The sequence below is a fragment of the Gossypium raimondii genome, chromosome 13 (assembly GCF_025698545.1).
Source record: "Gossypium raimondii isolate GPD5lz chromosome 13, ASM2569854v1, whole genome shotgun sequence".
NCBI classification, from domain to species: domain Eukaryota; kingdom Viridiplantae; phylum Streptophyta; class Magnoliopsida; order Malvales; family Malvaceae; genus Gossypium; species Gossypium raimondii.
In genome coordinates this window covers 29,088,240-29,104,100 of record NC_068577.1, presented here as the reverse complement: position 1 = coordinate 29,104,100, position 15,861 = coordinate 29,088,240, and the positions used below count along the sequence as shown (strand labels likewise).

General features: G+C 33.2%; 2 protein-coding genes across 3 annotated transcripts; one reads left to right on the top strand and one right to left on the bottom strand.

Annotated features, from left to right (window-relative positions):
- Positions 1-893: 893 nt before the first annotated feature.
- LOC105782609 (uncharacterized) lies at positions 894-6,741 on the top strand. Of its 2 annotated transcripts, none has more exons than XM_052626360.1 (5): positions 894-1,063; positions 1,143-1,203; positions 1,302-1,394; positions 1,489-4,882; positions 5,563-6,741. In XM_052626360.1, exons 4-5 carry the CDS (start codon positions 1,532-1,534, stop codon positions 6,232-6,234), a joined length of 4,023 nt encoding a protein of 1,340 aa, XP_052482320.1. In that variant the 5' UTR covers positions 894-1,063; positions 1,143-1,203; positions 1,302-1,394; positions 1,489-1,531; the 3' UTR covers positions 6,235-6,741. The 2 variants fall into 2 exon arrangements, with proteins under 2 accessions (XP_052482320.1, XP_052482321.1); XM_052626361.1 differs by having other exon boundaries at positions 1,134-1,203.
- Positions 6,742-8,979: 2,238 nt separating this feature from the next.
- On the bottom strand, positions 8,980-13,328 carry LOC105782610 (protein DETOXIFICATION 21). The gene is made up of 8 exons (XM_012607458.2): positions 13,015-13,328; positions 11,339-11,880; positions 10,188-10,274; positions 10,056-10,112; positions 9,666-9,904; positions 9,466-9,584; positions 9,305-9,391; positions 8,980-9,231 (listed from the first exon to the last, which is right to left on the bottom strand). The coding sequence occupies exons 1-8, from the start codon at positions 13,267-13,269 to the stop codon at positions 9,157-9,159; spliced, it is 1,461 nt and encodes a 486-aa protein (XP_012462912.1). The 5' UTR covers positions 13,270-13,328; the 3' UTR covers positions 8,980-9,156.
- Between the last annotated feature and the right edge of the window lie 2,533 nt (positions 13,329-15,861).

Below are 15,861 nucleotides of genomic sequence, written 5' to 3'. Positions count from 1 at the left end.
ATGTGTAATGCTATGTTTTTTTTTGTTTACATATTACTCACAAAAAATCAATTAATAGATTTAGCGATTATCGTTTGCATTAATACTAAAATTTTTAAATTCAAAACATATAACCGCTAAGAATGATCTAATTGGTGAACGTGGACTAAATTTATAACTTTACGTATAATACAAGACTAATGGAATAATTTAACAAATTAGATTTAACTATTACCATTACGTCAGACTAAATTTTAAAATTCGAAAAGTATAAGGACTAAAATTGATTAAATTAAAGTACAGTACTAAATTCACAATTTACACAAAGTACAAGTTCTAATAACAAAATTTGACCCACGCTTTATTATATCCATAAATTGTATCTATACTATTAATAAAATCAGTAATTGAGTTAGTGTCACGAGTCAACCCAACACCAACTCGATTAGAGAAATTTAAAAATGACCTTCTATATTTAAACCAAGTTATATTATTGGAGTGTATTTTAATATTTTTAATTAAAAAGAACAAAAAAATATGCATATGGTGAGATTTATATCCATTCTTATTTACCACGCAACCAAGACTTGATTTCTATTTGTTTATATATTTTAATCAATTCATTTAGTAATATTAATATAATATATTTATGTGTTTAAATTTTAATTTATTTATAATTTAATTTAATTTTTATTTTAATATCATGTATATTATTAATTAATTTTAAATAATATATTTCATTATTTATTATGTTTTATTTTAAATAGAATAGAATTTCAGGTGCATGTATAAATTCTCTACTAGCACCTATAATAATTATTAAATAAATTTTAGATAACATGCCTTACATAACCCACATATACACGTAGTAATAATGATATTAGGAAGTAGGAACCGTCTTTCCTTTCCGTTTTCGATCACTCACTTTCTTGATCTTCTTTTTGTGCCACCTCACATTTCCTTTCTATTCTCTGCAAAACTACTGAATAAACAAATGTGAGAGTGAGAGAGAGAGAGAGAGAGAGAGAGAGAGAGAGAGAGAGAGAGAAACGACACCATCACTACTTCATAGCTGTTTTAATAAGTAAGCAAAAAATAAATATAGAGAAAAAAAACAGAGCTGAAATTTAATTACTGATTTCTTTGTATTTAAGCCTTTTCAGAGTTGCCTTCAGTTTCAATTTCCCAAGTATTAAAATCCTCGGGGTTTCTGGGTTTTTCCAGGTATTGTTGAGTTTTTATCTCTTGCTTGAAACTTTCAATTTTACGTGATTCAGCTCTGTTTAAAATTTTATTTTGATTTTTTTTTGTTTTTTTGTCAGTTTCATCACTGGAGAACTCTTAATTGTTGCTCTTTAGCTATTGGGTTGATCTTAATTTGATTGCTCTGTCTTTCATTTAATTCTATCTCTAAGGTGAGTTCATTCATAAATTTTATAATATATTTGTTTCTTTTGGATCCAATTGTTTTTTTTTTTTTGTGTAACTGGTTCTTTTTTTTCTTAACAGTTTGGAAGTTACGGAGATAAAAAGTTTATCATTATAGTGAGAGATGGGAACTCAAAGATTGGAATTTGGAGTTAGAGTTAGGAAATTAATGGTGATATCAGTTAAAATATGTTATAGATCAGTTTGGAATCATCCATTTTTTTTTGGGTTGGTTTGCTTTTTGATGCTTTTGTATACCTCATTTCCTTTGTTATTTTCTGCTTTGGTTACTGCATCTCCTGTTTTGGTCTGCACTGCTGTTTTACTTGGTACACTATTGAGTTTTGGGTCACCATACATACCTGAAATCAATGAAAAGGAAGAAGAAGAGAAAGCTAGCCATGATGTTCCAGAATTGAAAACCAGGGCTACTGAGGACAATACTGTTGTGGAGAGAAATGTTGGTGGTGATGATTTTGTTGAAGAAAGACATGTAGGGGAGAGGTGGGGTATAGTCAAGAATGCTGAGGAGAAAGTTAATTTGGTCTATAATGAGGTTGGTGAAGTCGAGGAAGATGATGGTTCAGTTCGTTATAAGCTGTTGGTGGATGACGATTTGGATTCTAGGGATATTCATTGTGAGAATGGGGTGATTGATGAGGTAGAGGGATCATTGAATGATTCGTTGGTGGAGAAGAAGAGGGAAATCCAGGAGGAGATTCTAGGAAGTGAAGGCCTGTTGAGTATGGTGAAGGCATTGGATGATCATCATGTTTTGACGGATACTGTAGGAGATAGGAATCTTGAAGTGGAGGATTGCAAACTCAGAGAAGATCTCAGTGATGAACAAAGGGATGATGAATTCGATTCTCTGGTGTTCTCTTGGAAACATGCTGTGGACAATGAGGATGATGGTGATGATGAATCGTTGGATTTTGGTTCTGATGGTGCTGATAGTTCCTCTCCTGATGCTTCAATGGCTGATATGATTCCGATGCTTGATGAGTTGGATCCGCTTTTGGGCTCTGGAGCTCCACAACCAGCTCAGTTGTCTGATAATGGTTCAGATGCCATCTCAGAGAGGTCTCATGATAGTAATAATGATGAAAGTGTTGAGTCCGATGAGTTAGAAAATCAAAGGGAGGAAGATGATGATGATGACGATGAGAAGGATGCGGGAGATGGAGCTAAGGAAGATAAAGAGGATGAAAGTAAATCCGCAATCAAATGGACAGAGGATGATCAAAAGAATCTCATGGATTTGGGGACTTCAGAGCTCGAAAGAAACCAACGATTGGATAATCTTATTGCAAGGAGAAGGGCCCGTAAAACCATGAGATTGATGATTGAGAAGAATCTGATAGACGTGAATAGTGCTAATATTCCCTTAAACATCACACCAATTTCTACAACAAGACATAATCCATTTGAATTTCCATATGATTCCTATGATGACCTAGGGTTACCGCCCATTCCGGGGTCTGCTCCGACTATTTTGCAGCCAAGAAGAAACCCTTTTGATCTTCCTTATGACTCTAGCGAGGAAAAACCCGATCTTAAAGGAGATAGTTTCCAGGAGGAGTTTGCTGGTGTTAATCAAAGGGAAACAGTTCCCCAAAGAGAAGCCTTCTTAAGAAGACATGAAAGCTTCAATGTGGGACCATCATCTTTAGGTTTTCCTCAGCAAGAGCTTAAGTGGAAACCATATTTTGTCCCAGAGCACTTAGTAACTGAAGGATCTAGCTCTTCTTCATTCCATAGGCAGTCAAGTGAAGTTAGTGAGTCGAAGTTGAGTTCTGTTCCTGATACTGAATCAGTGAGTTCAGTTGTGGATGAGGAGGACAAGTCATATGAGCAAGACATTTCTCAAGAAACTGAACTGGTCACAAATGAAGATCATGTTTCTTTCCATGATGAACAAGAGAGCATATCGTCTGGGGATGTTGAGCTTGCAGATGTTGATCAAGTTGAGAATAGAGGTGTTCACCTTGCTGTGGTTGGGATCACATTCAGAGATGGAGAAAGTCAGCTGGAAACAGAATCAGATTTTCCTGAAGCTGGAGCAACTGCTTATGTGCAATTCAATACGACTGAAACAGAATCAAATTTGACTGAAGCTGGAGCAACTACTCTTTTGGAACTCAATCCAAGTGATATTTATCCCAGAACAGGGCCAGTTGACGAGGATTTTAGCAGTAGGTCCAGTTTGTCATCGTTATCGGAAATAGATGAAAAGATATCTGATTTCACTGGAGTAGAAGCTGCAGGTTTTGAACCGAGAGGTCATGAAATTAAAGAATCTTCCATATCCATACAACCATCATTTGAAGAATCAGAATTCCATTTTACAACTAGGGTGGTGGATGATAATCAGCATAGCGAACCTGTTTATGATTCAAGTCCATCAGTTGAGAAGATCCTCTCATTTTCATCTGCATCTCCTGAGGCACAAGCTGAGACATCTGAAATGGGTGCACCCTCAATGTTTGTTGAGTCAATTGATAAGGAACCTGAAGGAATTGGTGAAACAAGAGAACAGGGTACTTCTAGTTTTCAAGAGATGCATGCAGCATCCTTGGATTTGTTTGAAAACGAACCAAGGGTAAGGGATCTACCAGAGATCAGTGAGCATGATGGTACAGAAGCTGGTTCATCAGGGGTTTCTTCCACTTTTTCTGATCATAATGTATCACCAGTGCCTGAATCTGTGGTTGAATATGTTTCAATAGATGCAGGCTCGTCATCTTCTGACAGAGGATTGGAGGACAGTTTCTCAAAAAAGGAAGACAGCTTTATCCATCAAGAGGACCTATTAAGCCTTGGTGCAGAGATGAATCTTGCTGCTGAGCAAGGAATGGGTAAGATTTTGGATTGTTTACCAGAAGAACAACAGCATCTGATGAACCCCGTTGAATTTTCAGAGGCTGCTCCAGGAGATTGGCATGCAGTTGTAAAGGAAGACACTCTGCTTGAGCGAGATGAAATACATTCGTCAAGTTCATCAGAGCATGACTTAGTAGCGGGGGGTGTTTGGCCCAAGGAAGAAATCATCCAGACTGAATGCTGTCAAATGCATTTGTCAAACTTGGATGCAAGTCTTGATGTTGAAGCCCACCATGATAAGGGTGAGGAGTTGTCTTCCACAACTTTGACTCTCCAGGCTATGCCTTACAATGATGAAAGTTCATCCACAGAGGATGAATATTATCACATAACAGTGGCTCAAGTTAACCCTTCAAAGGCTAACCTCAGGGAGGTGCTTAAAACTGACTCTGAAATGGGTCAAGTTCAACCAATATATTCGGATTCAAAGATTGATTGCGATGTTGACCATGATATGAATTTGGAGGGAATTCCTTTTAACTCTAGTTATCAAGCTCTGCCTTCTAGAGAAAACCCACCAGCATTGGAGAAACAGCTGATGCTGTCTAATTCTATGGATGAACCATCCATTGATGAACATGATAAGCTGGAGGTAAGTTTTCATAGGAATTTCTTATATTTGTTTAAATTTCCTCATGTGGCTGAATTGACATACTTCTTTGAAGAGTAATCTTATCAATATTTTGCATGTTTTGCCTTCAATAATTTCTTTAATTTGTTAAATATCAGATGTTATCTTTCTTTTTCTTTTTTTTATTTTGCATGTTTTGCCTTCAATAATTTCTTTAATTTGTTAAATATCAGATGTTATCTTTCTTTTTCTTTTTTTGCCTTATTTTTATAAAAGAACCTTTAATGCCAGCAATGATATTATTTTTGAGTCAAGTAATCATGTTGAAGTAGCTAATTGAACATGGATTATATTATATGATAATCAAATTAATATAGTTATGGATAATTAAGATTTCATAGGGCTGAGCGATTGATTTACTGAGTATGAAGTGTTCTTATTGCATGTACACTTAAATACCAAGGCATTCAAGCTATTCAATGCATTATTTGTCCGAATTTCATTGGATATCTGAATTTTCCGCGGAGGTTGATATGTTTGTTTCAGTTGCTTTCATATGCACCCTTTTTCCTCTAGTGTACTTGCTAGATTTAGTACTATGTTTCCTGCATTTTGCGTGATCTATCTCACATTTTTATGGTATTTGCATGCCCTAATTATAATTAAAACAGTGACATGAAACTATGGCCACTCTGATTCAGGAACCATCTATTATTGCAATGGAGTCTACACTGGAATTAGACTTTGGCAACAATGATGTTGATTTACTTAAAATTCCTGGGTCTGAAGACAAACTTTCAGCAAACTACACTTGCATGACTTCGGAATCTACTTTTCCTGCTGAGAGTCCTGAACATTCATTGCCAACGGATCGAGATTTGAAAGAGCGGATCCTAAATGAAATGGAAAGTGAGGGCAGCCCTCAAGATCTATCAGAACACTTTAATCATGCAGCAGAAATATATGAAGAGGATAAAGAGATTAAAGAGATTAATGAAAAAATTCTCTCTGAATTGGATGCCATTGGGGACTTCAATCTCAGGAAAACTGATTTACCAGAGGGATCTCATACTGCCTATACGGAATCTCCAGTCTTACCGGAGGATACGAAGACCAAGGCCAATGTTGATCAGCCTGTTCTTGAAGCAAGATCAGTAGAAGATATTGATTTGGCTTTCAAGCAACTTTATGAAGGGATCGATGTTGAGGAAGTAATTCATCCACCAAGTATGATTGAGAATCCACAGGATCAAGCAGATACCAATCCAAAATTACCTGTTGGTGAGGTAAGATCTCTAGAGGATATTTGTAAAGCTTTCCAACAAAGCCCGGAATCTAATTCAGCAGAGCTGCCATATTCTTCAGACATTTGAAATGGATCATCTGAAATACAGCAGAATGATGTGGTTTCCACTAAAAAGATTCAAACTAGTAATGTAGTCTCTGGTATTCAAGAAAACAGGGAGAATGCTGCTAATGAAGAAGCATCTGAAAATCGAGTCTGAACCTTAAAGGTAAGAAAACAAAATCTAATGACTCAAGCTCTAGCTGGAGCTCCAGGCAAGAAAATATATAGTTCAGAAAGAGAAAAGAGAAGTAAGTTTGGTGTTAAGTTTTTGGGTTGTCTAGTTTGGTTACCATCATGTTTTTTTGATTAATGGTAGTCATTTTCTTTTTATTGATTGATTGATTTCTTCAACAATGAGTTGTGGTTTGGTTTGTTCCTTTCTTTTTTTTTTCTTCTTATTTGGTTGTTTTCTGCCTTTCAATGGTATATGATTGATTTTGATGGTTGAATATTTGGTTGTGTAAATTATAGATGGGGGTTGTAGAAGTGCTCAATTCTAATTCTAATCATATTTGTGGAGTTGCTTTTCTAACATGTATTCACATTATTGCCGGATGGAGATGTGCTCTGATGTTTGGTTTCTTCTCCATACATACATTATATATGTTCTGAAAAAGATGAAAATCTGCATTCGACATCATTATAATTGTTATTTTTATTTTCATTTGTAAATATAACCTTTTTTTTTTCATTCTAGTTTTTAAATTCTTATTAATTTATATTTTTAAAACTTTCAAAATGGATCACTGCTTTCAACCATCTAGGCTGTCACTCTTGACAATAGTTTCTTAGAAAAGCTTCATTGTGAACTCAATATAAATAATCAATTCAGTTGGATATCTATACAACTAGCTATATATCTATGGGTCCAAAGAACTTCCTTGTGCTGACACGTGGCAAACACCCATATGTTTTTTATTTTCTTTTTCATTTTATAAAAATGGTAAATTTCCATTTTTGGTCCTTCTAATATGCTTAAAATATACTTATATACTCACACCTGGCACACACCCACATGCTCCTTTTCTTTCATTTCTCATTTTATAAAAAGGGTTATTTTCATTTTGGTCCTTTTAATACACTTAATTTAAAATTTAATATTTATACTTTAATTTCTACTATAATTTCGTTTCTTTATTTTTATAATGTTATTAATCAGTTCAATATTTTTATAATATTATTAATTAGTTCAAATAGTTAATGTCATTAACTTTTCAATTAAAATGTTACGTGGTTATATATAATTTGAAAGCGGATTTTTAAATTAAAAAAGTAGAGGGATTAAATTATTGAAAATAAAAGTATGAAGACTAAATTCTAAATGTATAAAGTGTAGAGACTTAGAGTCATAGTTGCTTGAACCAGACTGACTAGTCGGACCAAGAACCAGTTGGGGTATCGATCCGAAGACAGGCATCAGACTGGTTGATTTCCGAACCTATTTCGAGTTGATAGTTTTATTTTATCATCCTAACTTGATTTGAAATTTTTTTCAAAACGAGTCGAGTGAAATAAAATTCAAGTTAAATCGAATAGAGTGAAATTGTTCATGTTAAATTAAAAAATTAAACATGTCAAACTAAAATATTGTTACACTATAACTAATTTCATGTTAAAACATATAAATTTGAAATAATATATAATTGAAAACTTTTTCAAAGTAAATAAGAAGAAAAAATACTTTAGTATGATAAACTTGAATTATTTAGGTCTTAAAATTATTATTTTAGAAATTTTTAAATTTGAAATTTTATATATTTTTCAGAATTTTTTAAAAATAAAATTTGAAATTTTTATAAATATTTTGAGTTTTAAAATTATTTTGAATATTTTTTATAATTTTTGTTGAAAGAGACCATTTTATTTATTTTTAAAATTGATAAGGACTAAGAGATATTTACCTAAATATATTAATTAAATTATTTGATTTCATCAAATTGAACTCGAAAAAATTAAATAGTTCTGATTTGATTAAATTGAAATTCTAAATTTTTTTCAATTTTTGAATCGAATTGAGTCATCAATGTGGCCCCACCACCATCGACTGGTATGCAACTGATGTCCCAAGGCAACCAGATTCAAACTCCCACTGCTTTTGCTTCTGTTCCTCCTCCCATTCCCCCTGCACCTCAATCTCCTGCAAATTCACCGGCAAGTCAATACATGCAGTCAAGTGGTATGATGGTAGGGATAATGCCTTATGGTTATGTAGCAAACGCACTGCCCCCGCCACCACCTCTTCCCCCCAGATAGCAATGAGTTTTGTTAGACCAGGTTATGAACCTCTACAGCCGCCACAGCCAGAGTCTCGGCCTCAGCAGCAACCAATCACCAGGTATTGGGTTTTACAGTCAAAACCCTCAATCAACACCGCCTGTACCGCGACAGTGAGCTTCACCTGAAAAACCATATCATCAGTACAAGTACATGGTGGGATTAGGTATTGGATTTTACGGCAAGCCCATCAAGCGATGCCATAAAAATTATCAAGGCTGAGATGGGCATGTATAATGTAAATTAGTTAGAGAATTTTAGGCTTGAAAGCAGAGCATCATCAGCCCCGTCATTGGTTTAGCCAGATGTTGTAAAATGCTGCATGGATCTCCGCAATTCCCAATTTAGTAGACTAGTAACATGAGAGCTCAGTTATAACCTGTGTGTTGATGTACCAAAGTAGCCAAGGAGCTCAGTTATATTCTTTTTAACGCATTCATATAGTTATGTTGTATGGTGTGTCTTTCTATACAAAATGTTTTTTTTTTAAATGACGTAATCAAATATAATATTACTAAATTAAAATGCAACAGAAATTACAACGCATCAAATTTTGTTACAAATATTCATCCACAACACATTATTGCAGTCACATACAAGATGTAACTTCATTTGGTATATTGCAAAGTTGAGGCCAAAGAATCCCCAAAATTTTAAAGAAATGCATTTGAAATCAGGCAGCCACATTTTGGTTGTCTTCTGATTCAGGTACAAACCATCTATTAAGTCGAGTGCGAGCTAGGGTGACCTGAAAATCAATGTTTTTTTTCTTTTAAGTTGGAGATTTAAATGAAGGAATTTAAGTAAATATAGCAGATTACCTGTTTATCCCAGTCAGTTCTCCAAGTGATCACAACCAGTACAATTGTTTGAAGCAATGTTCCTAGCAACATGCCAATCCAAACACCCTGCCAAACAAGTTACGGAATTTTAACTACTCTTCAATTTGATTCCACATATCATATATTTGCAAACAACCAACCTTGACATGCATATTCCAAACGTATCCAAGCACAACACCAATTGGAATGCCAACTAGATAATACGAGGCAATGTTAACCCATGCCACTACGCGCTGCCATCCAGCTCCCACCGCAACCCCTGTTCATATACATGTAATCTACACTTTTTTAATATTTCTTTATTTTTCACATGAATCTAACTAAGATGCTGAAAATTTACCAGAGAGCACAGGTTGAACACTGTTCACAAGTATGGAAGAAGCCAACAACGGAGATAAATCGGCAACGGCTTCGGCCACTTCTTCGCTGCTGGTGAAAATGTATGCTAAACGTCCTCTAAGGCATAAGAATACCAGGAACAGCACGAATCCGATACAAAGTGATGTAAGAGTTGTCATGATAATCGAAAACTTGGCACCTTTGGCATTTCCTCTTCCAAGCTCATTTGAGACCCTAACACTGCAAAGTTTCCAGCATAACTCACACAGCCAAAGTTACTCCTTTTTTTTGTTTTTTTTAAATACCGACATTGTTCAACATATTTATCAAAATGGGTATAAAAAGAAAAAAACTTTGATATATCCATTTCGAAGGTTTAAGTTGACAATACCTTGCAGCAGCCAAAAAACCAAGTGATATCATCATTTCCCATCCATTAATGTTGAGGCTGAAAAGAAGTATTTATATATTAATAGGATGAAAACAACAAAAAGAGTCAATTGGAATACCAGAAAAGACTTACCAAATGGCAAGAGCATCAATGGCCACCTCAGCATTTTTCAAGTTTCCAGTTAGAAGAACCAATATCGTGTTGTACCAGAGTTCGAGACTGATCATCCAAACAAAATCACTCAAATCAATATCTCAGTCAACTCTTATTTTTTCAAAGTACTTATATGCAATGCATATCCCAACATTAGTACAAGGATGATTTTTCAGAAACCCTCTAAATATATTTGGGCCAATAAGTCTGTCTAAGGGCTAGACTACATGTCTATGCCCCCAACGCACATAAATTTGATGTTAAATTAAAATATTGTTACAGTATAATTTATTTGATGTTAGAGAACATAAATTTGAAACCATATATTTTGTAAACCTCTTTCAAAGAAAAAAAATTTAGTATGATAAACTTGAATCATTAATTTACTTATTTAGATCCTAAAAATATTATTTTAATTTTTTAAAAATTTTATATATTTTTAGATTTTTAATATTTTAAAAAATTTACAATTTTTCAAAAATATAAATTTTGGATTTTATAAACATTTTGGATTTAAAATTTATTTTGAATTTTTTGTAATTTTGTTGAGATAGACTGATTTGCTTATTTCAAATTGATAGGGACCAAAATATATTTATAGCAATCATTATTTAAGTTATTCAATTATTCAAATTTTAAAATTTAACTTGACTCGAACTCGAAACTGAATTACTTATTCGAATTTACTCGAAAAAATCAAATAACTCAATTCGATTAACTCGAAATTTTATTAAATATCATATAAAATTAAATATATGATATAATAATATAAATATTAAAATAGCTGCAAGTTGTTTATGTTTAAAATTTTAATAGAAGATAAAATATATAAAATTTTATTAAATAAACATAACATATCTTTAGAAATTAGAAAAATAATAGAGGTGGACCTCAATCAACTTGCATTAATCATTTATAAAAATGAAAGAGGTTTAAGCAAAATTTTATATCTATACTTTTTAGATTGATTTTGAGTAAATATAAATGATTATATTTAACCCGAACTTTTCTCACTTCATAATATTAGACACTTATCCATATTTCACCCTGTGAGTTCGAATAACATTAAAATAATAAACTTTATCCGACAATTCTTTCAAGAGGCTCAAAGATGGACCGAAAAAGCTTACCAAAGCATAACACCAGAGGATATAGAGAGCTTGACCATAGGGCAAAGATCCTTAAAAGCCAACATTGAGAAACCCTTCCAAGTATCTTTGCACCCTCCACAAGTAACAAACAAAATCTGACCTACATTGGGTAACCAATAGGCCAAAACAGTGGAAAACAAAGCTCCTGCCAGCCCAAACTCGAGCTTCATAGTCAAAAGCCATGAAAGAAAGATATGGATTCCAATGGAGAAGGCGGCCAAATATGCAATAATCATGTTCTTGCTTTGAGCTTGCAGGAACATTTGGCAAGTGAAGGAGATGATAAAAGAGAAGACTATAAAGATGAACCAATGGCTAATGTAACCACACACTTGGGCTATCTTTTCTTCTTGGCCTAAAGCTATAAAAAGTGGGGTGGTGAAGATGTATAATGGGAGAAGACAACATGCACTCATAAACAAAACTATCCATGATCTTTGAAGGTATATCCCCAGCATATGGTATTGTTTAGCTCCAAATGCTTGACCACATAGAGTTTCCAATGCACTTGCCATGCCCAACTGCACTTTCAATACATTTGCACTACATCAAAATATTAGTCTAAAGTTTTCATCAATATTACTTCAGAATTCTGTTTGCAATTTTATGCAATATTGGTGACATCTCAAGTAAATTGAAAACAATAAGAAGCATGTGGAAAACTCAAAAAGAGTTAAATTAGGGTTGATTCATCATTTTAGAAACTTGGAAAGCTATGTTATTCAGACCCTTTATTTTTTCCTAAAGTGCTTGTATAGAACATTTATTTAGACACAAGTATGGGAGTATGTTTGAAACTAACACGAATCCATGTAACATAGCTTGAAAGTAAAGAAGGGAATCATTTCCTTTGTTCATTGAATGCCTCGTAGATAGGAGTGAAGCCACAAATTTTGTTAGGGAACCCGGGATAATTACAAAAAATAGACATGTTGGAAGTAGGTTCGACTCATACGAACGGAGTTTATTTTAAATAATATGTTTTTAAAATTCAGATAATATTAATCATCAAAATTAACATTATATGGCATTGCTACTTTAAATAATGTATTTTTTAAAATTCAGGATATTTTTAATCACCAAAATTAATATTTAGAAAAAAAAAGTTAAATGCTCAAATTGTATTAAATATTGTAATTATTTAAGCATAAATTATTTTACCAAATTAATAATTAGATACTACTTTGTATTAGTTTACCAAATTAAATTAAAAATGTTACTAAATTTATCATAATAATTTATAAATTCTATAAAAGAATATAAATTCTATAAAAGAAATCAAATTAAAGAAACTTTGGAAAACTTGAGGGGCAAACACAAATTTATACTATTTTTAAGTATTAGTTATAATATCAACATAAAAACTTTTAAAACTTAAAAGGGCTGAATTGAAATTTTATAAAATTTAGGGGGCCGGCCCCTGCCACCCTCTCCCCAAATTCGCCCCTGCTCAGAAAACTCTTAAGACACACCACAGAGAAAAACAAAATCCAGAGATCTGATATACCAAGGTTTCCCCAAGAAGACAACATTTGCCTTTATATTTCAGATGAAGTAAAAGAAACCCAATTTTTCTAGTAACAAAAATGAAAAAGCGACAATATTTCAAAGGGTTTAAAGAAAGATCATTATGACCAAAGTACGGGCATACATACCAAAACACCATTGCCGAACCTCAAAAGGCAAGTGAAACAGAGGGAATAAGCAGCAAGCTCAACAGGTCCGATATGACCAATAAAAGCTTGACTGATGACAGCGATACCAAAGGTGGAAAACCTGGTGAATGTTGCAGGAGCTGCAACAACAAACGTCTTCTTTAACTCCATCCATATCTTTTCTTTTAGTGTTGCTTCTTCAACTTCAATCTTTTCTGCTTCTTTAAGCAGCCTCTGGCTTATATCACCTTTCATTGTTCAACAACCTCTTTAGTTCCCCAAACCCCGAAGCTCTCTTCTCCTTTTTCCACCTGCTTTCTACCTTCTTTATATTCATGAAACAAGCAAGCTAGCAGCCAATACTTCACGTGCATAGCCCAAGGGCAATGATTCCCATAAAATTTACCGCACTCGCAATCCGGATAAATGAAAATATTTTATATTAAAAAGTAGTCTTTTTTTTTTTACTTCTAAGGTGCACTAATTGATGGTGTGGATTGATTAAAATATATTAAAATATTTTTTAAATTAAAACATTTTGCTTAAAATTTTATAAAAATATACAATAGCATAAATGATTTCTTTCACTATATAATATTAAAATAATTACAGGAGTTAAATGATATGGTAAAATTCTTTTTTACCTTAACTAGTGATCGAGGATTCGATATTTTCTCTAGGTATGGAGTAACTTTAAAATTTGTGGCCAATGTGTACTCTTTAATGGGCTTGTAAAGAATTAGTTACTAAGTTCGCTTCAGTGAATATATTGAAAAATAAAATAAAAGGAATATTATTACAACATGAAATACAGAAAAAAAAGTTTATGATTTAAATAAACAAAGGTGATGCTATCTTTATTCCATGAATTCATAAATTACTTGGTTAAAATAAATTTAATTAAAATAAATATTAAAAAGAATTAAAATTAAATGTATATTAAATAATTAAATTTGATTTAATTAAAGTAAATGTAAAAAGAATTAAAAGGGAGAAGAAATATGTATCAATTAATATTTTATATTAAAATATATATTTATAAAAGTATACTAACAAGTGATAATTGGTAGAGCGGTAAAGACTTTTTATATAAAATTATTGGTTTTTTGTTAGATTCTTAAATGATATTTTTATATGAAAAGATTAAAATATTTTTATAATAATATTAACTACCCTTTAAAGTAAGGATTTTATGTATAATACAGATAGGTACTTTGATGTGAATGGAATGGTAATTTTATAATTTGAGAAAAAATTGAAAAATTGAAAAAGAAAAATATGATAATAAAAGAAGAAGTTAACGAGGGCAGACATGGATGGTAAATTTTCCTTGGTTTTCTCGTTTACCTATGTTCATTAATCGACAGACATATCCCCCATCTCAAGATAACTTTTCACTTTTGTCAATAAATTTGTTTTATATTCTGAAACTTTAAAACTATTTATATGTAAATTGCATGAATTTTGAATTTCAATTTTAAAATAAAAATGTTTATTTAACATTCTAATTATAGAAAGCTTTAAATCCAAAATGACAGTATATAGTCACATTTTTATATAATATAATTTCAATAAAAGACTCCGTTATTGGGATTCAGTATCTTAAAACTAAAATATCTAAATCACCCTACCTAATACAATTACAACTTCCGTTTTTGTCTAACAGGGTTAAAGTTTAGTTTCAATCTCCAATTTCATACTTTAAGTTTTCTTTATCTTAATTTGGTATTTGAGTTTCATTTTTGTACTTGATTTTTCTTTTGTCTCACTTAATTACCTAAATTTAACTTTGTCATACAGTAATAGTCACCAACCTGAGACCCAGATAAGTTTCAGGTCTCTTACCCACGATCCGGCCAAACCCCACCAAATGGATACACACGAGATGTACAGTGAGAGGACAGTTAAGGGAGCTCACAGTGTCGGTTCACACGAGTTGAAGGGACCCTGCGGTATCAACTCACAAGAGTTAAAGGGAGTTCGTGGTCCCAGTTCGCATCCACCTAAGGAGTTCGCATGGTGGGGATCACGAACTCTAGCATGCGACCTGAAACGGTACACATGTCCAACATGCCCGCGACCTACTCAGAGTGTCAGTCCTATGAATAGTGGAATCAAATCATGAACAGTGATAGTATGTATAAATACTCGAATGTTTCCTTTAAGGAGACACACAAAAAATACTCAATAATTGGTGCAGTGAGCGTGGATAAACTTTTGATCATCAGATTTTTCAGTTTTTCAATTTTCTTCAATTTCAAAGCAAAAAATGGCTCACCCAATCGAGAACTTTCCCTTCCATCTTTCGTTCAGACAAGCTAGAGCATCAGGTTCAGGAGTTAACCCAATGAGGCAGACTTGTTTGCCGGATGGTTCGCGGATAGACCGAAAAACTTTGGCTACGCTGCTCATTAGGGAGTTTCCGATCCTTTAGACCTGAACCTATCCACCAATTAAGGGTTGCCATCTCCCCTAACTAAAAGGCACCCCCGTAGAAATTTTTTGCTCTTCAAGAGTAGATGAGGTTCATGAGGGAGCAAATGGTTGCACAAGAGTCATGGTTTGAGCAATAGCAGACTTTTCAGTAGGAATTATTGAAGCAAAATAAGGAGTTGAGAAGGAAGGTAAACTCTGACATTTTTGACTTTCATGAAAATGTGAATGTGCAAGATGAAGCTCCGGGAATGCATAAAAGGAATGGCAAAGTGAGATGGGCGAGTAATTTAGAAGAGATCAAAAGGGCATCACGTACACTTTTTAGAGGGAAGATAGGTAATTTAGAAACCAAGAAGAAGCTCACAACAGACAGGGTCCTTTTAACCAGTCGTTACGAGTAAGAGGTGATAG

Excerpts from the sequence above, each read along its gene's own strand:
- LOC105782609 (XM_052626360.1), top strand. The coding sequence starts at position 1,532 with ATGGGAACTCAAAGATTGGAATTTGGAGTTAGAGTTAGGAAATTAATG. Across the intron at positions 4,883-5,562 it reads ATGAACATGATAAGCTGGAG|GAACCATCTATTATTGCAAT; the intron begins GTAAGTTTTCAT and ends ACTCTGATTCAG.
- LOC105782610 (XM_012607458.2), bottom strand. The coding sequence starts at position 13,269 with ATGAAAGGTGATATAAGCCAGAGGCTGCTTAAAGAAGCAGAAAAGATT. Across the intron at positions 9,392-9,465 it reads TTTGGAATATGCATGTCAAG|GGTGTTTGGATTGGCATGTT; the intron begins GTTGGTTGTTTG and ends CTTGTTTGGCAG. Across the intron at positions 9,232-9,304 it reads GAACTGACTGGGATAAACAG|GTCACCCTAGCTCGCACTCG; the intron begins GTAATCTGCTAT and ends ATTGATTTTCAG.